Source organism: Amblyomma mixtum, chromosome 6 (genome assembly GCF_055824585.1).
Source record: "Amblyomma mixtum isolate Tamu chromosome 6, ASM5582458v1, whole genome shotgun sequence".
Classification (NCBI taxonomy): Eukaryota; Metazoa; Arthropoda; class Arachnida; order Ixodida; family Ixodidae; genus Amblyomma; species Amblyomma mixtum.
In genome coordinates, this window is record NC_143017.1 from 134,138,759 (window position 1) to 134,162,783 (window position 24,025).

At 46.9% G+C, this 24,025-nt stretch overlaps 2 protein-coding genes across 2 annotated transcripts in view; one reads left to right on the forward strand and one right to left on the reverse strand.

The window, feature by feature from the left end:
• Positions 1 to 797: 797 nt before the first annotated feature.
• LOC149340445 (uncharacterized) overlaps positions 798 to 24,025 on the forward strand; it is a 69,098-nt gene continuing 45,870 nt past the window's right edge. The window contains exons 1-5 of the mRNA XM_089551128.1: positions 798 to 1,338; positions 15,170 to 15,326; positions 16,595 to 16,753; positions 19,470 to 19,715; positions 21,625 to 21,783. Of these exons, the coding sequence (XP_089407254.1) occupies positions 1,094 to 1,338; positions 15,170 to 15,326; positions 16,595 to 16,753; positions 19,470 to 19,715; positions 21,625 to 21,783 (966 nt within the window). The 5' untranslated portion in view covers positions 798 to 1,093. The remainder of the gene's footprint in view (positions 1,339 to 15,169; positions 15,327 to 16,594; positions 16,754 to 19,469; positions 19,716 to 21,624; positions 21,784 to 24,025) is intronic.
• LOC149340446 (uncharacterized) lies at positions 5,365 to 6,891 on the reverse strand. Its single transcript, XM_089550026.1, has one exon. It carries the CDS (start codon positions 6,880 to 6,882, stop codon positions 5,365 to 5,367), a length of 1,518 nt encoding a protein of 505 aa, XP_089406152.1. The 5' UTR covers positions 6,883 to 6,891.

Consider the following 24,025-nt stretch of genomic DNA (forward strand, 5'->3'; position numbering starts at 1 on the left):
CGATGTTGAATTTCACACGCATGACCTACACCTTCACCTTACTCCCCAGACAAAGCGCACTGGAGCGTCGGCGCAAATACGCAAGGCAGTAAAAAGCAAGAAATGAAACCCCGCAAGCCAGTAAAACTGAACTGAAAATTGGCTTTTGAGGAAAGGAAATGGCGCAGTAATTGCCTCACATATCTCGGTGAACACCTGAACCGCGCCGTAAGGGAAGGGAGGAAGGTGGGTGTGAAAGACGAGAGAGGGAAAGAGGTGCCATAGTGGAGGTTTCTGAGAATCTTTAACTTGCACTGACATCGCACAACATAAGTAGTAGTAGTAAGTGGTTTTAATGTACATGATAAATGGAAGGAAAAAGATTGTTGCTAGCCCCGGCATGTGCCATCGCTGCTGGAAGCGCCTGAGCTGGGGCAGCGAAAATAAAGGATAGTAGGCAGTGTGTAGAAGTGAAATGAAAGAGGTGAAGGGTTAGTAGAAAGGACAAGGGGAGAGGTACACTGGAAATAAATCTATTGCATATTAACGTAATAACATATATACAGGTTGCACGCGCGTGAAGGTCTTGCAGAGCACGGTACTAACACACGCGCACGACACAAGGCACATGACAGCTGGAATGGGGCGTACAGCTGTTACACGCCATAAGGCCGCATTTTGCGTTTCACCTGCACTGAAACGCGGCCTCCGGGGCAAGCTTACACAACGCGGTAAGTGTACAGCAAAAAGAGTAAACCGCTCATCCTCTATCCACGCTATCCACCCATAAGGGTCTGAAATGCTCTTGTGTAGCAGCCGCCGGTAAAGGAAAGCGTCGCCTCGTCGGAAACAAGAACTGGCCGCCCTATGCAGCTTGGATACTCGCTAAGCCGCTGCGCACGAGTCGTCGAAGAGACGCCAACCCAGCCACCGCTTCTGCTGTGAGCGCAAGGATCGGGCGCGAAGGGAAGTGGAACCGTGCCGTTGCGTCACGTATTCACAGTCGGCCCAGCGCGAGCTTTGTTTTCCTCTTCTTCATCTCGCTGCGACTGAAGGAGTTGCACCAAGGAGGGCGCCACACTGAGTTCTGCACCCCTACGCTGCTGATCGCCACATGGCTCGTAACCTGCACCAGCTATTCCAGAATAAGATGGCACCCATCTTCAAGAGACCTGTCCAGCTTGTGACGACGTTCGGCCGTCGCCACATGAGCTGCTTCGCAGCGGCCATCGCGAGGGCCGACGCCTTGCTTGGACGCACAGGGGATGCCGTTGTGGAGGACCTGCTGGCTACGTTTGGATCAGCAGGCGTCGATAGGCGCACGCTGGAGATGGCCGTACGCAGTTCGCCGACAAACAGGTAGCACGTGCACTAGCATTCTGTGGCGGCACATTTAGCTAAGTGTGCTCCGCAGGAGAGGCCTCGCCTAAGCGAGCGCCACATTCAATGATGCCGTTTTTGCAGCGTCGCCATGTTAATTGTGAAAAGATCGCTTCGCTCGCATTATATTCAATTCAATTCAATTTTATTTCCCAGAAGGTTCTGGTCGGCTGCCTGGGCTAAAAGCTGTTCGTAAACAGCTTGACGAGGCCCAGCCAGCCGTTACAAGGCATAACAGCACACATTAAAAGAATATTCATATGCATCGAGAATCTAACAGTTGATACATGTATAAAACGAAACACAAGAGTATCATGGATTCAAGTAAATGCAGTGAACATATAGTTATATTAAAAGGACACCAAAAATATCAATTCAGGCAAGTATCACTAACTGCAATGAAATATGCATACAATCAACTCAATAAATGACAGCAAATCTTGCATACTTTATTAACGCTTTAAACGAGAAATTTGTAAAACAAACTGAGGAAAATTTGAAAGAAATTTCCAGCTAAGAGAAAAAATATCAGATTACATCATTGCAAGATAATGACATAGTGTAGCTTTGGTAGATTTATTCGTGTCTTTGTATTTGTTGAGAATTGTGGGAAGATTGTATTCTAGTGACTGCAGCCTGTAGTCTGTTGGAAAAAAGGGTACTAGCCATTTGTCTGTGTTGCGTGTGTTTACTGGATTGCTATTTTCTTTTAGCAGTGTGGTACCTTCTACCATTGATCTGAAGCTGGAAGGGAAATAATATGACAACAGAATTCGCAATTCGTACATATTTTGAATCCTTACAACATTATGTGCCTGGAGAGCTTGTCGAGTATGAGCTAAGTAATCAAGATTCGCAATATGACAAATGGCTTTCTTTTGGAGCAGTGAAATTTTCTCTATGTTTGTTTTAGTAGCTGTGAGACAAACTAAGGAACAGTAACTGATGCGTGAGGCAAATAGCGCATTATATATCTGAAGTATTATTTATTTATTTATTTATTTATTTATTCGATACTGTCAATCCCATCAGGGATCGTAACAGGGAGGGCATTCAAAGTACAGAGGCACACAAAAAAATAGCAATGGTAATTAATCAAAGTACATAAAAAATATAACACGAGATTATACATTAGAAGATACGAATAACAAATAAACCAGAGTGAGGAGCATGTGACATGATTTTGGCGGACAATAATACCACAAGTGAAAACACAAACGGAAGGAATAACTTGGTAATGACATATATGAACTCAATAAATACTAAGATATAAGTAGTTGATTTTCCACACGTGTGCTAAAGGAATTCAATGATGGACTACTAACAATGGATGTGTTCAAGGTGTTCCATTCGCGTATAGCACGAGGGAAGTATGAATATTTGAAAGTGTCAGTACGGAATGAAAACTCGTTTAGAGTGTGTATGTGTTTATTACGTGTTTGTCGCGTTTGTGATTGTGATATGTATCTTGAAGTGGCGACTTTTAATTGATTGTGTACGAGTTGGTACATGGTTTTAAGGCGCGCTAGTTTTGCTCTGTTTTGAAGGGTTAGTAGTCCTGCGTGTTTGATTAGTTCTGTTGGTGAGTCTGTCAACCTGTGTCTATTAAATATACATCTGACCGCCTTCCTCTGCACTGCTTCTATTTGTTTAGTGAGCTTGTTAGTGAAAGGAAACCAAACAACATTAGCATACTCTAGAATTGGTCTGACATATGTGTTATATGCAAGAAGCTTTGTTTCTGATGGTGCTAGTTTGAGGCGTCTATTAATGAAAAATAACTGTTTTAAGGCGGTTGATGTGACATTGTTAACATGAGAATCCCATCTGAGGTCAGAGGTTAGTGTTATCCCAAATATTTATATTCGGACACCGAATCAAGAGGAATATTGTTTAATGTGTACTGAAAATTTGATTTGTGTATCTTTCTGGTTACGGATAAAGCAACTGATTTTTTTTCATTAATAGTCATCTGCCATTCTTCACACCACTTGGTCACTGCTGTTAAAGCGTTATTTAAAGCTATATGGTCATTGACGCAGTTAATTTCCTGGTAAAGTACACAGTCATCAGCAAAAAGTTTAATATTGTGAGAAATACTAGTAGGTAAGTCGTTTATAAAAATTAAAAATAATACTGGGCCAAGAACACTACCTTGTGGCACGCCGGATGTAACATTAGTTGTTTCGGACTTAACATTGTTAATTTCGACGAATTGAGTACGGTCAGTCAAATAATCAACGATCCAATCTACTATAGGGCCAGCTCCAAGGGTTGCATTAAGTTTCATAATAAGTTTGGAATGCGAAACGCGGTCGAAAGCTTTCGAAAAGTCTAAGAAAATGAGATCGATTTGTTTCTGCTGATCAATAGCGAAGGATATGTCATGTGTAAGTTCGATTAGTTGTGTGACTGTAGAAACTCCTTTCCGAAAGCCGTGCTGAAAAGGTGTTAAAATTTGATTTTCCTCTAAGTAGGTTGTTATGTGCTTTAAGATAATGTGCTCTAGTAACTTGCATACAGTGCTTGTTAGTGAAATTGGTCTGAAATTTGAGGGATCTGATATGCTTCCTGTTTTGTGTATAGGTGTCACTTTAGCTAGTTTCCATTCTTTAGGAATGGTGTGCGATGACAATGACTTGTTAAAAAGTATTACTAAATATTTTGCTACCCATTCGGCATAACTACGCAAGAAAATATTAGAGATTCCATCAGGTCCTGATCCTTTCTTTGTGTCCAAGTTTAATAAGAGGTTTAACACTCCTGCTTCTGTTACAGTAAGGGGTTCTAAATTATTTCCTGAGCAAAAACTAATACGAGGCTTAATTCTGTTGTCTGTAGTGAAAATAGAAGTAAAGTAGTTATTCAGCGTGGTTGCAATATTTCTGTTTTCCTCTGGAGAAGCTTGGTTATCTTTTCGTGATTTAGGGTTCAGGTGACGCCAGAACTTTTGGGGAGCATCTTTTAAGAAACGAGTCAGCGTATTAGTAAAGTAAAATGTTTTAGCTGTTTTTATTTTGGTTTTTAAATCAGTGATGGCCGAGTTTATTTTTTCAATTCTTTTTGGTGATGGATGGCGTTTCTGCACTTTTTTCAGCCGTCGAACTTTTCGCTTGGCATGAATTACGGTTCGAGTTATCCATGGATTACGTTTGCGTATTCTCTTAGTCTTGGTAGGCACATAATTAGTAACGCAATATGACACAACGTTTTTGAATCCCTGCCACAATGTTTCTATGTCAGTATTAATGTCATCTGAGAGTTGCTGAAACGGTGTTAGTTCATGTGATAAAGCATCAAGTATGGTAGTGTCGTCAGCTCGGTTGTAGTCTGGGTACGTTATTGTAGATGGAAAACAAGGGGCACTATGATGATGCGGGACAGAACACATTACAAGTTTGTGATCAGACAGGCCATCTAAAATTTCAACCTTTGTTTCTGGACAGGAGAAGTGACTACTCAGGAAAACTAAATCTAAAACATTGGAGCTGGTTCCTTGCACACGTGTGGGTTCTGTTACAATTTGCGAGAGGTTAAAAGAAAGCATTATATCAAAAACAACATCAGCGCAAGGTGAGGTATGGTGCAGTGTATTCCAGTTAATATCAGGAAGATTGAAATCCCCTAAAAGTATTAGTCTCGCCCCCTTAACATGATGCTGCATATGAAGTATGATAGGATCAGAACAAGGACTAAGATAGACGCAACCCACAACAATTGAAGAATCAGAAAAGCAGAGTTTGCAAAAAATTGCTTCAACCCCCTCAACTTCAGGTAACGTAACGAAATGTATATCTTTTCTTATCACTAATGCCACGCCTCCGCCTCGCGTCAGCCTGTCCTTGCGTGCTATGGAGTAGTTGGGGGGAATTACTTCAAAGTCTTTGATTTCTCTTGTCAGCCAAGTTTCTGTTATAGCCATGAATTCTGGTTTTAAACCTAATAATAAAGACTCCAAGGGACCGAGCTTATTGATAATACTACGCGCATTAATGTTCACGAAAGTTATTTGGGACGTTGTGGACGGCGCGTGCGTAGAGCCCGTGTACTTGTGTCTTGGTTTTTTGCCTCGGTTAGTAAAGGTGGAACCCGATGAGCTGCAATTGGTGACACTTCACATTTTTCGTTGTCCCAAAAGTACAATTCACCGTTTATCTTTAGTTTGTCGAAAACCAGCGACACTTTTTCACCGCAATCTTTTTTTGGTTTCCCGTATTTCCATAGCTTTTTTCTGATTTCGCGGACACGAGGCGAAAAATCTTCACTTATGGTAAACTCGGTGCCCTTTAATTTGTGGCAGTTACGTAAAATGTTCGTTTTGTCCCTGAAATCTAGAAGCTTCAGTATTATAGGCCTTGTTTTGTCTTCTGCTGGTCTACCTAGTCTGTGAATGCGTTCTATTGCAACTTCTTCCAGTTTTAAGGATTCTTTAACAACTTTTTGATTCACAGCTCGCTCCAGCGAGTCGCTATTTTCTTCTTCCTCTTCAGGCATGCCATAAATTATAATATTCGATCTTCTGGAGCGGTTTTCGAGATCGTCTACTTTTAATTCCAGAGACAATACGAGCTGCTGAAGATTTGCAACATGCTCAGTACATGACGAAAGCTTGTCTTCATGTAGGGTAAGGCGTTCTAGTTTGTTGTCTATAGATGTTAACCTTTCTTCTTTTATTGTTTTTATGTCATCGGCTATCTGTCGTAGCTGTTGAGAAAGTTCTTTCATATCAGGCCCAGGATTTGTCTCAACGTCACCCGCAAGTAGTAACAATTTCAATATATGCACCACATCGCACACTGTATCAAGAAGTACCGCAGGGCACGGCAGCACAACAAGGCAACGCTCGCTGGATCTAAAACATTTCCCAAAAGGCTTTCTTACCTGCACGAGGAAGACAAGCGGGTTATCCATCTGTGCGCAAGCCCAGCTGCCGTGCCCTTTGGTCTGAAATCCTTCGTTGACGGCTTTTATAGCCCAGGAAGCTTGCAGCGCCGCTAAGCATGGCTTGAAGACCACACTGTCGCTGCCGCTAGTCGTTGGCGATGGTAGGTGACGAAATCCATCCGCAGATCGTAGGATCAGGGGCGTTGAAACGTTGTCGTTCCATAGCACATGAACAAGTTCGTACTGGAAGTGCTGACGTGGTTGTTGGCATCCCGACGGTATCACCAGCAGGCTGGCAATGATCTGCACGAGGAAGACAAGCGGGTTATCCATCTGTGCGCAAGCCCAGCTGCCGTGCCCTTTGGTCTGAAATCCTTCGTTGACGACTTTTATAGCCCAGGAAGCTTGCAGCGCCGCTAAGCATGGCTTGAAGACCACACTGTCGCTGCCGCTAGTCGTTGGCGATGGTAGGTGACGAAATCCATCCGCAGATCGTAGGATCAGGGGCGTTGAAACGTTGTCGTTCCATAGCACATGAACAAGTTCGTACTGGAAGTGCTGACGTGGTTGTTGGCATCCCGACGGTATCACCAGCAGGCTGGCAATGATCTGCACGAGGAAGACAAGCGGGTTATCCATCTGTGCGCAAGCCCAGCTGCCGTGCCCTATTTTACAAGGATTATTTTACAAGGAAGAAAAGTGCGGCAGCGACAGATTGCGCCTGTCACTGACGAGAGACTATTAGTTAACTTTTGAACGTGTGAATCCCAAGTAAGGTTAGAAGAAAATGTTACCCCAAGTATGGTGTGTTCATGACGTCAGCATCAGCCGTTTTTAGCCAGTAGGAAACTATACCGGGTGTTTCACATAAAATGTTCAGCAATTTTTTTAATACAGGCTTTTTTAGTTAGAAGAGCGCTGTTTTCGGCATAGCATTGTCAGCGGTGTAGCGCATCAGAATGCAGCTGATATGTGCCAACTAGTTTAACTATTACTGTTAGTCCCCTTATTTACTGAGAAGCGTGTAGCCCACCATAGGCAATGAAGTTTTGGGTCCGTTTAATGAATCCGTTCTGGATTCATTGCGCACGGATGGAAGTTGAAGACTACGACATGCAATGCACAGCGCGAGAAAGTGGAAGTTCAACATGGATGGTGAACCACGCATGTACCACTATGTGTATTTTGATTCACTGGGACATGAGATACTCAAAAGAGTTAGTAAAATATGCCTCTCTCACCGAGTACAAATAGATAATTCTATAATCTACATAGCGAGACATTGCTCGTTAAAACATGGTTAGAGAAAAACGGCATTTTTGTGTCTACGGCAACTGCAGCCTTTGCGATGCGCCAGAAACGATTGAGAATTGTTTCGTCAATTGAAGGTGCAATACTTTTCGGGGATATCTTGCAGCGGGCATTGAAAAAAAGGAAGTTCGACACCGCATTGTCTACGATATCTCATTGCACCAGCGGCAATTGGTTGATGAACCCTCAGACGTGTTCTTTCTAATTGGACTACATAGCCTCTGTTAAACACGCCCGATGGACCGACATTGTGTGTCTGTTCATCGAAAGGAAGTGTATGCCCAGACCGAGTTTCAACCGGAGTGGCACTCATTCTTAATGCTGTACTCTTCATCGCCTTTTTCTAGTCCTTTGCTGCTCAGGTGTGTCGTATTATGCAAGGTGTTGATATGCCATAGTTTTCCTCATGGTTTGTACACAGTTCATGTACGCTTAATTAACATTGTATCACTTTAATAAGTACTACGTTTAAAGAAGAAAAAGCGGCGATAGCATAGCGCTCTCGTGCACTGGCCAGCGAAGGTGATCTGTTCGCGCCGTCAGGGGTTCGAGACCCAGGCGCGGTGTAGTCGCGGATATGTTTATTTTATTTCTGCAGGTCTAGCTAGCTTCAGACAGACGATTTTTTTTTTAGATTGAAAGCTTTCGTGCTAGCGCACTGAATAATATATAAACTTTATTGAACTTTTCGCCCCCTGCCCGATGTTTTTCAGTACTGTGGCCATATTTTTCATGTCCGGAAGCCTAATAATTCATTCCGGGAGCTCGGAGTGTCGCGCAGCGCAAAGTAGGCCGAACATTGCTACACGTCTGTTTGACAGTTTTTATAGCGCACAGCAGGACAGTTTTTATAGCGCACAGCAGATCCAGGCTCGCGCGCCCAGAACTTTGTGAGGTGTGTATGCGGTTCACGATGGTGCCTACGCTCTCTGGTGCTGTGTTAGCCGCATCCGTTTGACCGTAAGTGACAGCGAGCAGAGCGCCTATGATGTATCACAGCCCACCGCTCGAAAGAGCCGTTGCCGCTTCTACATCTGAGGAGAGAAAAAATTGCTGAGGCTCAGCTTGGCTAAGCCTGGGGAATGCGAAGCATATTAGTGGCTATAGGCTTGGTATACATGGCTTTCCTTGGTTGAATACTTGGTCATTTTAATACAACCACTGGAAGCCTTCGTCGTGGGGGAAGGCAACGGCATGGCTACAGCGGAACGCCGACTAACCCCCAGACGCGCGTTGGGTGAGCGCCTGGATTGCCACGGAAGCCGCGTCTGCCTGCCCGGTGGAGCGAGCGTTTCACCTACACCGAGTGTGAACGCGCGTTCGAAATGCGCGGGAATGCGCGGGTGTGACGGCTAGGGGTCCCACGGCGACGGCGCGAGGTGGAGGCCGGCTCTCTCATTTATTTTATTTATTTATTTATTTAGCAATACTGTAAGCCTTTGACAGGCCTATACAGGCAGTGGGTTACAAAGGTATTCCCAATGTACAACACTTTGTAAAATATATTAACACTAGAACTTGTTATCTGAAACAGAACATCATTCCAACCAAAATCAGACGGTAGAAAAGAGCAGGAAAAAAAATAAAAAAAAAAGCTTCCGCATTATGGCACTGAGTGAAACAAAGATTCTACCTTATTGACAAAGCTAGACACAGAATCGTCGTCAACAACATCCCCCGGCAATGAATTCCAAATCTCTACGGACGACGGAAAAAAAGAAAACTTAAAAGTATTGCACCGTGTGACGTATGGCCGGATGTGCTTATGATTTTTCGTTTAGTGTGACGGTGTGGTGGCTGCAGATACTGATCTTTGTTGATGCGCAGCGACCCATGGTAAAGCATGAAAAGAAACTTCATGGCGGCAACACGACGCCTGCTCGCAAGTGTGGGAATGCCTGCTTGTGTTTTAAGAGCACTGACACTTTCAAACCGGGAGTACTTCGAGTAGATAAATCGTAGTGCTTTATTTTGCACCCTTTCCTATGAATCTGTCAGGTACTGTTGATGCGGGTTCCAGACTATGCGACCATATTCCAGAATTGGTCGCACTAGAGTTTTGTAGGCTTTAAGTTTTACTTCAGGAGGAGCCTTGCCTAATTTTCTTCGTAAAAATCCTAGTGTTTTAAACGCTTTTGCACAGGTGTTGTTAATATGTACATCCCATTTCATTGTGCGTGTAAGTGTTACCCCTAAATACTTAACAGTGTCTGTTTGGCTGAGAACGGACCCCCCTAATGTGTAGCTAAACCTTAACAACGATTTTTTATGACTTACACTTAAATACTTAGTTTTTTCTGCGTTTATTTTCATGCCCCACGTTTCGCACCAGAGAGAAATGTTATTTAATGACATATTGAGCTTCCATTGATCCTCGACTCCCCGCACGACTGTGTAAATCACACAGTCGTCAGCAAAAAGCCTGATTTTCACCCCATCGACAATACAAGAGCTAACATCATTAATATATATAAGGAATAATAAAGGTCCCAGGACGGATCCCTGCGGTACACCTGAAACTACTTCGAGGTTCTCAGATTCATTATTATTTATAACCACATATTGGGTGCGATTTGACAGATAAGCTTCTATCCATGCTATTACTTCCGAATTAATGCCAAGGAGCTTTAGTTTGTGAATTAATTTACAGTGCACAACACGGTCATAAGCCTTAGAAAAATCAATAAAAATGCTGTCAACTTGTTCTCGGGAATTGATTGCTCTCGTGAAGTCATGCGTTATTTCTAATAATTGCGTGACTGTGGACAGCCCTTTTCGGAAACCGTGTTGGGTCGGATTCAATAAGTTGTTTTCTTCCAAGTAACTCATAATTGCTTTGTTAATAATGTGCTCCATAAGCTTGCAACAACCACTTGTAAGCGATATTGGTCTGTAGTTGTCAACTACTAATTTGTTTCCGTGTTTATGAATGGGTATTATTTTCGCGCGAAGCCAGTCAGCAGGGAGCGTGGCAGTTTTCAGTGACTCGATGAATATAGTATGCAGGAAAGGGGATATCTGCTGCGCATATCGGTTCAAAAACAGATTTGGAATACTATCTGGGCCGGATGATTTTTTCGTGTCAACCTGCAGAAGTAAGTTTAGCACGCCTTCCTCAGTTATTATTATCTCGGGCATCAGAGAATCAAAAGTTGTCTCAGCTATGCTTACCGCATTTGTTCGCGTGAAAACTGATTGGAAGTACGTGTTGAAGGAATTGGCTATTTCGTGTTCGTCCTCGACGACTATGCCAGCAATTTCTAATTTTCTGGTGTGGTCTCTTGGTTGCGCCAAATATCGCCAGAATTTCTGCGGTTGTGTTTTCAAGAAATTTGCTAATGTGTCGGTAAAAAAATAACCTGCTTGCTGCCCTGATCTCCAACCTCAGTTGACTTGACAGCGCAACCACCTCTAATCTATTGCCTTTTCTTTTTCTCTTTCTACGCAATTTTCTTTTCAGGTGAATTATTGAACGTGTTAACCACGGAGCTTTGTGTTTAATTCTTTTCTGTCTTGTCGGAATGAAGTTGGATTCGCAGTGCGCAATCGCATTCTTTAGTTTTACCCACAGGCTGTTTACGGACACTGGTCCTCGGGATTCTCCGGTTGAAAAATCATCTAGCGCTATGTCAAGGAAGGAATTCTACACAGAATTCTACACCACATGACATCATCCGATGTCATGTGGTGTGACGTCACGGTGTCACGTGGCGTGACGGCTAGGGGTCCCACGGCGACGGCGCGAGGTGGAGGCCGGCTCTCTCATCCGATGTCACGTGGTGTGACGTCACGGTGTCACGTGGTGTGACGTCACGGTGTCACGTGGGGGTCCCACGGCGACGGCGTGAGTGGTAGCTCTAGCAATATGCTTCGCATAAAAGTCCGTTTTATAAACGCATTATCTTGGACTCAAGTCGGCATGGTGGTGGTGCTCATGCAGGGGCTGTTTTATCGGTCACTCTTTGAGGGGGCGGTCCCATTTGAACCATGCATTTCTTGGGATTTTTTTTTTCATTTAAGAAAAAAAAATCGGATTCAGCACGTTTTTCTGTGTAGAATTCCTCACCAAGCGGTATACGAAATTGTTGCAGTTGCTTTCCGCTCCTCCTTATACCTCGAAAGTTCTTCGTCAGTTTGAAATTGAGCGCGGCCATGAGCGGTGGTCCTTCGACGATCGCCGGGCGGGCTTTTTACTGCCGCCGAGTTGATTAATTCTTTGTGGGTGCAAGTAAGCCCAATAAGGAGTTCATTTCAGTGACATATCTGGCGGAGGTGCTGGGACCCGTTCACGTTCCTGACCCCTGCTGGAAGACGTGACACGATGCCTGCTTCACTTCGGCCTAGAGGACCTATATCCAGACCTCCAAGCTAGCTATCTCTTATAGAAATGGTCTGTAAACTGCATGCAGACCTCTTATAGACTCTGTTGCCTTCCTATAGATATTTCCTTTCGTCTACTCATAGCTTATAGATTGTCCATTTACAAAAGTCATATGGCCATAATGGCCATAATTCTTTAGATTGTCTATAGGATTTGTATTGCCTATAGATTTGTCTATAGAATTTGTGTATAGGATGTCTATAGACTTTATAGACAAAAGACTATGGACAGTCTATAGACTGTCTAAAGCCATTTTTGTAAGGGATCGACTTCAAGGGCTGCCACCAGTGCACGGACCATTCTCGGACCGCACCCAGCTACAGAAGTAGTAGTAGTATAAAACTTTATCCCGCAAAATGGGACGGGGTTTAGGGTTTGGGGTCTTGAGCAGCAGGTGGTGTTCCTAGGTACAGGATCCCATTGGTTCTTGCTGCCTCCTCGGCCCGCTCAACCAGCGTAAGGTGTTCTTGCGGGTCGGAGCTGGACAGAAGCTCCTCCCACTGCTCGACTGACGGGTTTGTAACTTTGGGCTCTATCGGGCTCGCCCGACAGCCCCATGTGGAGTGGTAGAGGGTGGCTATCTCTCCGCACCACATGCATTCTGGAGTGTATTGCGTAGGCCAAATCTTACTGTATATGTAGCGACTTGGTTATGGGTTTGTTTGTAGCCGTCTCCATGTAGTTGCCTGATGTCTTGTGAGTGTCTTGTGGGGAAGCGGGTATTTACGGCGTCCTAACTTCCAAAACATGGTGAGCTCTCCGTAGCTGTTCGGAGTAGTGTTGGTTTCTCCCATGTCGTCGCTCGCTCGGTTTGTGTAACCTCGAACTATCGCGTCGACTTTGAGGTTTCCCTCCACTCCTCCGTGCCAAAGGGCCCATACCACATTCTGCTTGTTTTTTAGATTTGTCGCCTCCCTGAGGAGGGTGCCGGCCTGCTTGCTTATTCTTCCCCTTAGAAGCGTCTGCATGCAGCCTGTGAGTCTGTTACTATTGTGTAGCTTTTGTTGTTTCTGTTTGCTTCCGTGATGGCTAAAGCTATTGCCACCTCCTCTGCCCTGTCTATATCCCCAGTCCTAATTGACATGCTGGATATTTCTGTTCCCTGGTTGTTAACGATGGCTACGACCACCGCTTCTCTCTCTGTACGTGGAAGCATCTACGCAGAGGACGTTTGATTTCTTTGCCAGGCTTCTGCCTAGGGCTCTTGCCCTAGCCTCTCTCCTCCCTGTGTTGTGCAGGGGGCTCATGTTTTTTGGTACAGGGCTGACCACGAACGTTTCGCTAATATTTTGTGGTATGTCAGTCGAATTCTTGATCTCTCTCATTGCGTCTCGGTGGCTAAGTCTCGTTCGTAGGTGCCTTCCTACCTTGGATTGTGCTAGCCTGACTTTCTGAAAGAATGTGGCCGCTTCGCTGTGTTCGTTATAGGTGTTGAATACTCCTAGTTCCATGAGCTTTTGCGTGGACGCTCTGGGTACAGAAAGAAGCTTCCCCTTTAACGTCAGCTATGACTACGACACCATCCTTATTCTTCACACGCCCCGTGAGCCCCCAACCGAAGATCCTGAAAAATGGATTGGCCAGTATACGATCGTGTGGCCCCTTTCAACAAATGGGATTATTTGGCAAAATTGACGTACTTTTTTCGCACTGTAAGGATCAGTTCGGACCATTAGTACGGAAACCATGAAACTTCTTTAGCGACGTGGGACGCATTTAAAAGAAAGCTTTTGACGACGTTTTCATGCGTCGTCCGGAAAGAACGAACCAGAGGCTGTCACATGGAGACAACTTCAAACGGGGTCATATCCAAATCTAAACACACTAAGTAAAATTCACCCCACACTCTACGCACACAATTGTCCGTGGTGCCATGAAAAACCTACACTGTATCACATAACATGGGCATGTCAAAAAGTAGACGTAGTCCCAGTTATATTAAACCCAAGTGCGGAGCAATGGGAGGGTCTGCTCTCCAGCGACTGCCGTGATGACCAGATCGGTTTGATACGGCGAGCTCAGCTGACGGCAGCAACCAGCGGAGCCCTGGAATAGGGGCAACCGACCGTTGCGGATGGACTCGTCTGACCGCATAAAAGCTATATAGAGCTAAATAAAGTTATCCTACCCAGCCCAGGTTCTGCAGTCTCGCATTCAGCATCCAAAAGAGGCTGTAACTGCCTGCCTATGTGGAAGAAATGACGCGCCTTTTTGTCGAGCAGACCTCATTGACCGAAGACAAGAAGGTCATGCATTTGACTAGAGGCGTCTCCTCGTCAAATGCAAATCTTCCTTGTAAAGTTTTTTTCCATCGCTCGCATCCAGCAGTTAAGACTACCATTAAAAACCAATGGGAAACGTTCCTGACGACAGCAAAGGCGTTAATAGCAAAACAAAATACCAGCCTGCCGACGAGAGATGTGCGGATATATTGATCGTTACAGTGAACTCTTTCAATACATAAAAAAAATTTCCGTTCATAAACTCTTTCCCGTTCAAAATTGCTTTTGCCCAGAATTGTTGGATATGTGCTTGATGACGTCGTCGTCTTCTCCACCTTTGACGGTAACCTAAAAAAAATTCGGACCATGCTAGAGGCTGTTAGGTCATCAGGGCTGACTCCGAAATCAGAGTAGTGCCATTTCGCTTAACAACAGGTGGAATACTGCAGGACTCGCCAAACACCGCTGCTATCACAGTTTCCGCAGCCGGTCGAGAAGAAAGCTGGTCGCCTCGCTCGATGACCCTGAGAAATAATCTGACAAAGCTGTGTAGTTTTCCTTTGTACCCGTGTGACTACGCCGAAGTAGATGATAACAGGTAATTACCCCCTTGACCAAGATTTATTCTGCCATAGGGGATCCCCGGAAATGCACTTCCGCGCGATAGGAGGCTCGTTTCATTACTTTGCAGACTTGACTGGAATCACAGAAAGACGAGACAGAGCGCTCTGTCTCGTCTTTCTTCTCCTGTGTGTGTGTGTGTGCGTATGGTTTGGCGCCTTTGAATTTAATTATGAATAACTACCAACTAGCCCAACAACAAGTTCTTCTAAGATATATTTCTAGTACAGTGGGCCCTTCTATTTGTGTGTCGTCTCCGTGTTTTATCGACCGATGGAATCACAGAGTCCAGCACTGGCATGCTTTTATGGACGCAGTGTGGATGAATGATATAGGATGACTGTGCAGGAGCTGCGCAGCACAAATCGGTGCCCTCACTGGCTTCATGCAGGGGCCTGTTCGTCGGGAGACAGTCCAGCTACAGGGAAGTCGGCACCTTGACGCACCTCTTCACGCGGATTCGGAAAAAGGGTGCCCCGCAGAGCGACGACACCCAGTTGGCGAGAACAAACCAGATGCGCTTGGTTAACATCGCCCAGACACAGCAGGTAAACGCGCAGTTATTCAGCCCGTGACTAACAATGAAGAGACCCTAAGGCTATTGTAATGAGCGGCGCATACATACGAGTTGCGCGTACATAAGGGACGAACACAGGAAAGACGATGAAGACGGAAAGAGCGCAATCCCCGTCTTTCCGTCTCCATCGTCTTTCCTGTGTTCGTTCTTTATGTATGCGCAACTCATTCTTATCAGGAAAAGACAGGAAAACAGGACAGAGGCTGGACTATCAAATGAAAATTATTGAAGGAAAGAGGCAAAGAGGTGTTACCTCTTTCAGCTAGTTTTACGATGAACTAGTGCCCACTCGTCCGCGCGAAAAACGTTTAACCAGCTGATGCGTGTTCGTCAAGGTCAACGGTCAAAATTAAGCGTGCAACATCTGCCGACATCTATAGCCGGCAGGCAAAAGAGCTGAGCGGAACGTATCCTGGTTCATTTCCACTTACAACTCACAGGTAGCAATTCACGAAAGTAGAAATCGTTGTCTGTGATCATCCTAACTACGTGCTCAATCAACAAACACACGATAATTGACAGCACAGTGCACCGCTCGATGAGAAATGGGCGTGTAATTTTTCGCTCAGATGTGGTGCTAAATGTAATACGTTATAGCGCTACTGCTGACCGCGTGCTTATAAGGATGCTAATAAACTTACGTGTGTGCAATTCACGACAACATACAACGCACCCGCGGTGTACACCGTGAACGCACCGAAGGCCACACGCTCCCGTTATCGTCGCCGATGTATGCATGCGTGAGCGCGATCAGGAATTTGTTATGTAGTCTACGATTGTCCACAGTAAAGAAGTTTCGCACACGTGGCGCCTATTTCTACAGTACGCGAGCGCTCCATCGAGACGTAGACGCACGCGGAGAGCCCTGGAGGCGGGCTGCCGCCGTGACCGCTGATAAGTTGGTTTTAGGTTTTCCGTTTCCGACCGCGTTTTCGGTCTTTGGAAGTGGCGCTGATTTGCTGGACTGCAAAGACATCATAGAAATGACGCCGCGGCAGTTCATTTTTTTGCCGGCAATTTGAATGTGGAAGGGTTTCGGGACTTTCATTTGCGGTTTTCTCAGCATACGCAGCCACCTTTCCGCGTAGAAAAAAAAAAACGTCAGTAGTATTCCCGAGGAATCTATCTGCCTTGCTTAGTTTCATACTTCCCTTTAGAGTCCCTTCAAGCCCGAGAAATAGCAGCGTTCGCAATCTCATTCGTGCTGTGTTTTCCCCGTGGTTTTCCCGATGCACCCAGATGGCGCAGGATGTACACGACACTGTCATGACCACCACTGGCGGTGAACCTGCTGCTGACCAGGAAGCAGTGAGAACAGCGAACAAGCTGACCGTGCTGCTCGGCAACGCACTATTCTCACTCACGTTCAAGACGGTGACTGACATGAGAGACATCAGGGTGAGTAAATTCACTCGTATGCGGCGGAGCACCTCCTCGTGACACTCAAGATAAGGTCACAACTCCGCCCAGTCGGCACCTTCTTCGTAGCAGATGTAGTATAGCCTTTGTCAAAAGTTTGGAGCCCAGGGGGTTTTCTTTTGAGCCACACTGTGTCGTTCTTAAAGGGGTAGAGACATCAAATTCCAAGGTTGTACAAAAGACTGCCATACGTTTCCTTTGTATGTGAGGACCATAAGAGCGAAGTATTAAATTTAAGGGAGGTCTAGAACATATTTTAATTTCATTTTAAAGTTTGTGAAAATGCTCACTCTTGAAGTCTGAGCCATCGCTAGTGCATCAATGTGACGTAGGAACAGAGAAGAAAACACAAGCAAGTATTTCCTACGTCATTGCACAGTTTTCTGACGTACGGGACCAAGTTTTGCGGTTTCGCGGCCTAGCAACCTTGGTTACGAGTGCTCACGAGTTTTTTTTTTTTTTCTGCACGCTCGCGAGCGCGATCCCGGCGTTGCCGCAGGCGATGTCGTTGCCGAAAGATCCACTTTTGCAGAGGCATATTGCCCGTGCTCTAATGTAGGAAGCATTCTTTAGTATCATGGATGCTATGTATTTTCTTGTGCGAACGTGAAGTACGCCGAGCATGCCGGCCGCCCGGCCAGCCTGGATCCCGTCTGCCGGCGTCATAAAAAGGAGCTAAAGTGTGTTCTTGACGTAAATAATAAACCCTGGGATAAGAAATGTGAAAAATGTGTCATTTTTGAGGATCGCTGACGAATGACAACGCATTGTCTGGTTTTTGACGTCATGAAAGAGCCTGGCAAAACCTGGCAACTACGAACCGAAACCGAAACTGCTGGGTACAAATAATACGATTATTAATTATATAATGCGAGTTCATGCTTCTAAGATGGTGTTACATGCTCACTGAATCGCTACGCATTATTTACAACCCAGAGATACAACAGAAAAATTTGGTGTCTCTACCCCTTTAATGGATCTCTAGCACTCCAAATTTCCTGGACATGAGAAGATTTCTGGCACTGCCTCCTACAATAGGTAGGACTTCCATGAATGCTCCTGGAGTCCCAATATAAAGCTTGGAAGTGAACCCCCTGGGCTCTAAACTTTTGACAAAGACTGTACATCTCGTCAACGCGTCCAAATTCTCGAACCCTTCATATCCCTCTCCTACTCTTCCCACAATGCAGCCACTCTCACAAATTCAACACCCCTTACCGAGCAACGCCTTGCTTGGAAACATTACTCACATCCCATAGCTGCCTTAATCGCTGACCGGCCGCCAAGCGGCGTCAGCGTCAAACCAATTCTTTTTTATTCTATTTTTCTCGTCCCTCGGTCCGCCTCGACGTTCATGCTTCGGCAGCCGTTCCTTTACCACGCGTTAGCTACTAGCATGACTCCCGAATGGTCCTCTATAAAGCGTCACGTAGCGAAAAAAGAAATCTCTTCTCCCATTTACCTTAGTAAGTCGCTAGTGATGAGATGCTCTAGCATGTGCGGAACAACACAAGTAAGCTGAACTGGGCTAGTCGGAGCAATTGCATCTTCGAAAAACGTAGCGCGAAACACAAGACACAGGTAAGGTGTTTCACAAGCGCTCGTGTCCTGTCTTCACCTTACCTGTGTCTTGTGTTTCGCGCTACGTTTTTCGAAGATGTGCGGAACACACATGAAGGCTACCGAATGAAGAGACGAAGAAAAATGGTGATAGGATTGAGAGAACTGATTTTCCGTATCCGCCTGATTTGGCTAGCAGCGAAATAGAGAAGGCGCTGCCGTATGACTCGGGCCAGCCTCGTTAACGCGGAAACGAAATGAGAAGTGGTGAGGTCATTAATGCTTATGTTACGACATACATGCTACGCCAACAATTGCACCTGAAAGTGGTGGCTTGGTTTTATGGGGTTTAACGTCCCCAAGCGACTCAGGCTATGAGGGATGCCGTAGTGGAGGGCTCAGGATGCTTTCGACTACCTGGCGTTCTTCATCGTGCTCTGACATCGCGCAGTACACGGGTCTCTACATTCTGCCTTCATTGAAAAGCGATCGCCGCGGCCGGGATCGAACCCGCGTCTTTCTGGTCAACAGCCGAGCGCCATAACCACAAAGCTATACCGCGGCGGCTTTCCTGAAACTGAGGAAAACCGCGTGCATTAATAAAAATGATTGTTGCTGAAGGAAACTCACAGCTTTCCCTTCCCCCCAGTCTATATGTCGAAGGAAGTCATGCAGTGGCGAAGGTTATCGGCCCCAGAATGTATTGTGTCCATGTAAGATCGTGCACCACGGCACAGAGCGGCTGGCGCGTGCTCCAGTACAACTATTTGTCGCAGCTCCGCTGTGCGATTAAGCAATTTTCCCCAGCGGTCTTGCAGCAAATCAGCAAATACTGTTATCAGCCGCAGACATAGCTTATAACATGCATGCATCAAAAACCGCAAGCACCACGCGTTGTGTTGATCGAAAGAGTCTGACTTCTGTTGGCTCATACCGGACATGTCAGTGACGTGCCCCGTGAGTAATAATGCACTTCAACCCAATTTGGGACATGTTTCCTGCCACTACAGTGGTTGGAATGTCCGGATCGACTCAGCATCGCGAGCTCGACTCTAGGCTTGTGTGTCGCCTTTTCTTCTCACTGCAACAGTCGCTATAGACATAAGCTTACCGTCGCTTCCTCTGCCGCACGCAGGTTCTGGAGCTGCTGATGCGCAGTGTGGAGCGCTTCGTGTCATCCCGCTTCGACCAGGAAGATGAGCTTTCACCCCAGCAACCTTCGCTCCCTACAGCCGCCTTTCAGCAGTGGTCACGCCGCCACGCGCGTGTCACGGAGCCCCTGGCCAATGCGTTCGAGTGCTCCCTTCTCCTTGCGGGGGCCGGAGCCGAAGAGCGCGCGGCGGCCAGGAGGTGCGGCACAAACCTCGCCCTCGCCATGCAGGTGCGCCACCGTACGCGGCCAGCGTGATTCCGTTCACTCGTTATTAATAATTGGCTACTGATTGAAAACAAAACCCACTACTTCCACGCTTTAGAACACCGTCGCGTTCGTCATGTCATGATAATAACGGCGTATATTATAGGTAAATCAGCGTGTACTGCACGAAAGTTCTCGTGAAATATTTTAGGATCGTTTGAGTTCCATAGATTCATGTGATAAATTCCGGAAGTTGTGACCGGAAGCTGGAAGCTTGAAATGAATGACAGACGTTGTCGAGCAAAAATGTAATAAACAGTAGCATATCACTGTAGGTAGTTTATCTGGATAAATTAGAAAACACGGTTGTGAAACTACGTGAAACAGCTTTTCTATATGCCATGCACCTCGCTCTTGCGCTGCTAAACTAGCCCATCTACAATGCAACCCCAATTTAGCCGAATATATTACAGGCGTTCCAACGTTGTGAAAAGTTCTGTTTGTGCACGCAACAGGCCACTGAATGCGGGTGGCAATATGCTGGTCTGCGTCGAATTTGAGGAACAGCCTTTGGCACACCGAATTTAGGATTTCACTGCGTAAGCAGTGCTGCGGTACCTCCCCCCCCCCCCCCCCCCCCCTCCTCAAGAGGAAATCTGGTGTGTGCTACAGAGAAGCCTCCACCCTTCAGAAGTACCACCTACCAGCCACCTCCTCAACACCCCCTGCACCCCTCTTCCCCTAGCTATGGAGCCCTGTCCACACACCAACTTCCACCCTCTACCAACTGCAGGAAATACTTATGCATTCCACGTGTTTTATGACGTAGAATGCGTTGGCTTTGTTGCCGTGACGACACCACATGCAGAGACGCCATTTGATTACAGGGCAAAGTGCTAAAGCCAACTTCAGAAGCGTTCGAAGACAGTTTTTTTCAGGTTCGATATCTCGAAGCAACACTGATTTGGAAACATTAAAAGTGGGCTCACATGCGATGTTATTGGCTTTAAATTCATTAACATAATATTTAGCCCTAAATAATAAAACTTTTGATTAGTTATAGTTAATAAGGGAGTAATTACTCATTGGCATCCACCCGAGCGCAGCCATACGGCTACAAAGGAAAGCAATACAGCTTTCTCAGAAACTTCGTAGTTAAAGCAAAATTCGTCCTGGTCCGGGGTTCGAACCCAGGACCACCGCTACACCGGAGCAGTCGCTCTACCAATTGAGCTAACCAGGACTTTTTTTTTCTTTATTGCCTGGCTTTGGCTCATGACATTGCACAACAAAAATACACAACGCTATATACATACGACACTGTCGTGGTCAGCCAGCACGGCAAGCTTATGGCAGGGCGAGAGCGAATTGATCAATAACTCGAACTTCGAGTTATTGATCAATTCGCTCTCGCCCTACCATAAGCTTGCCGTCCCGGTTAGCTCAATTGGTAGAGCGACTGCTCCGGTGTAGCGGTGGTCCTGGGTTCGAACCCCGGACCAGGACGAATTTTTCTTTAACTACGAAGTTTCTGAGAAAGCTGTATAGCTTTGCTTTGTAGCCGTATGGCTGCGCTCGGGTGGATGCCAATGAGCAATTACGCCCTTATTACAAATCTACTCCACCTTGGGGGATTCCACTAAAACATTTGACCAACAGTTATAGTTAACTAATCGCCGTTGATTTGCATTATATCACGCAAAAAATATCCGCCCTGCCGTGCGCTCAACCAGAACTTCTCACCGCAGTTAAAAGAAAAATCATCGAGTAATGGGATACACCGTGTAGCTATCACAAAGGCTCCTACAAGTAACAGCTTGGTGGAGGTGCTGGGCATGTTGGGTTTTGGTAAATGCTGCACGTGGATCATTCATAAAATTTCTCTCGGAATGAGACACTGTTTCCATTAGACTGTATTGTTCTGCCATTGCAGGCGCTCAAAGAGCTCGATCTGTTCATGAGCAAAGAAAATGACGCCGCTCCTGTCGACTCCTGCTCACTTCCTGCGATCATCACGCGACAATGCTTAAACGAGGCTGCGAGAACTGGCGTACAGCAAGAAGGGGAATGTGATCCCACTAAGGCAGCAGTGGTAGGTTAGAGTGTTTTTCTGACTACTTGTAGCAAACACCACCAGAAAACGTAGCGATGCCAGGGGTAGGAAACTTCCGATGTACACCATTGTCCAGCCAATCCGGACGTCGTTGTCAAGGCAACGGTATCCAGCGGTAAAAAGCTTAATACCCGAGCGTGCTTCGAACCACTGCCGGAGATAACAGAGCAGTTTCGTTTCCCTGCGCCTCTGAAAATACAGCCATCGCCGCAGCCTGTTTCGCTGCGGGTATGTGCGGGAATTATTAATGCGAAAGCATTGTGTCCCATGAGCACAAACGCCGGCGTTCACGGTCTACAGCAAGAAATTAGGATGTCAAAACACCGGTGTACGCTGTCACATGTAAGTGAACATGTGTAGACATGAATGGCGGCGAAACGTTACGTACTATGACCTATAAAAGTCATTACTCGTATCTATAGTTTGTGGGGTTTAAATGGGGGGGGATAAATAGGTATTCCCCGTTTAAGCACGGCTGACTCAGTTCAAAACCGCGCTGACCCCACCCCGTGGTCGCGTACGCTACTGAGCGCACGCCGACCACGGCGGGCCGTGCTCTGCGGGAACAAAGGAACGACACACTGGCTGAAACAAACAAGGCATTTATTGCTATAGCAACAATAACGCCAGCTAGCAACAAAATACACTGAGGAATCTAGGATGTCCGACTCACCAGCACGGCTACGAGCGAACGTCCGCCCACGGTAGGGCAAAGGGAACTCCGAGGTCGAGCGGGACGTGCTCGGCGGGAGTAAGTTCCGACCGAGGGGGCGCCCGTCGACGAAGAGCGAAGCTGCGAGCGAAACGTCTGCTCGCTTCCCGATGCCGAGGGAGAAGAGACCCCGTCGCTCCCCGCGAGCGCGCAGCAAAACGCCATCCGTGGCGCTGGTGTCGCTGCGACGCGAGCGCCCTCCCTTGTTAGTTACAGTAACCGAACCGAGAGGAGTGCTTTTCGGGGGGGGCAGCTAACAACAGTGGGGTGCGTTGAGGGAAAGCGAACGCAGGGGACGAAGGCGTCCCCACATCCCCCCAACCTTAAATAGACCCACGCGCCTGCAAGTTACATGCTATGGAGGAGTCTCCTGGTCTTCATGCACTTGAGGCAGGTCGTGCAGCGGAGGTCACGCCGACAGGGTGCACGCAGTCTTCCGCGGTATTCCGAAGGCGGCGTGAAGGTCTCCGCTGGGACGACTCGCATGGCCCGCGGGCTATGTGCCCGCAGGCCCGCGAAGAGGAGGGCCGGTTGACCACTGCAGGCCAAGATTCCGCAGTAGTCGCCAGGGCAGCAGCAGCCGGAGGTGGCTGCTGTCTGGTCTCGCCACGGCTGCCCCGGATGGATGCGGCGAACAGGATACAGGCCGCTCCGTCGCAGCAGGCGGCGGCGAGACGATGTGCACAGGACAGCAAGCCGCAGTGGCTCCAGATCTGTAAAATTTCCGAAACACACTCCGCATGCCTTTAACGTAGGTCACGGGAGGGGAAACGGCGTACACAAGGGCCTCGTGGCTCAAATGCTCAACTCGCTAGCAAAACGTGTCGGGCGGCTGTGCAATGCAAAGTTCGAGTGAACAAAGCCCTTTCTTGAGTTGAACGAGAATGCTCGGTTCATGCGAGGTTAAAAAAAACGGGTGGCCAGCAAAGTGCGCCCCCTCTCAATACCACGGTCCGGTGGTCGTGTCACTTTTGACAAGGTGCAGGCGGCTATGAATAGCCTTAGGCCTCACTGCCACAGTGAAGGTCGACGACCCCCAACAAAAGAAAGACCCGAAACGGGTTTCGTGCGCGCAGCCGCGAGGAGACATCAGCGTTGTGGGGTGGTCCTCCCCGCTCACTGCACAAAGCAGCTTGAGCGATCGGCGCCCACCGTATCGGACGGTGTCGGAACGCCCGGTGCCGAGCTGCAATACCAGCGAGCTCGTTAAGGCACCCGTGGCCCCAGGCCACCCGGCTCCCAGAGCCGCGACTCCCAGAGTCGAAAAAGAGACAGCGAGAAAATATATACAGAAAACTCGGACCACCCACGCGGCTTCCGTACTCACTCGCTTCGGGCTCGGCAACTCCGCGGGCGCTAGGCCTCGCGCTCCCTCGATGCGGACCAAGTGGTTCTTGAAGAAACTCCAGGAAGAAAACTTCACAAAAAAAACATGCTGAGCATGTCGAAAAGTTCAAACATGCTGCAGCGCAATACACCTCGCACTCAAGAAAGCATGCCGCAGGTCCT

Excerpts from the sequence above, each read along its gene's own strand:
- LOC149340446 (XM_089550026.1), bottom strand. The coding sequence starts at position 6,882 with ATGGATAACCCGCTTGTCTTCCTCGTGCAGATCATTGCCAGCCTGCTG.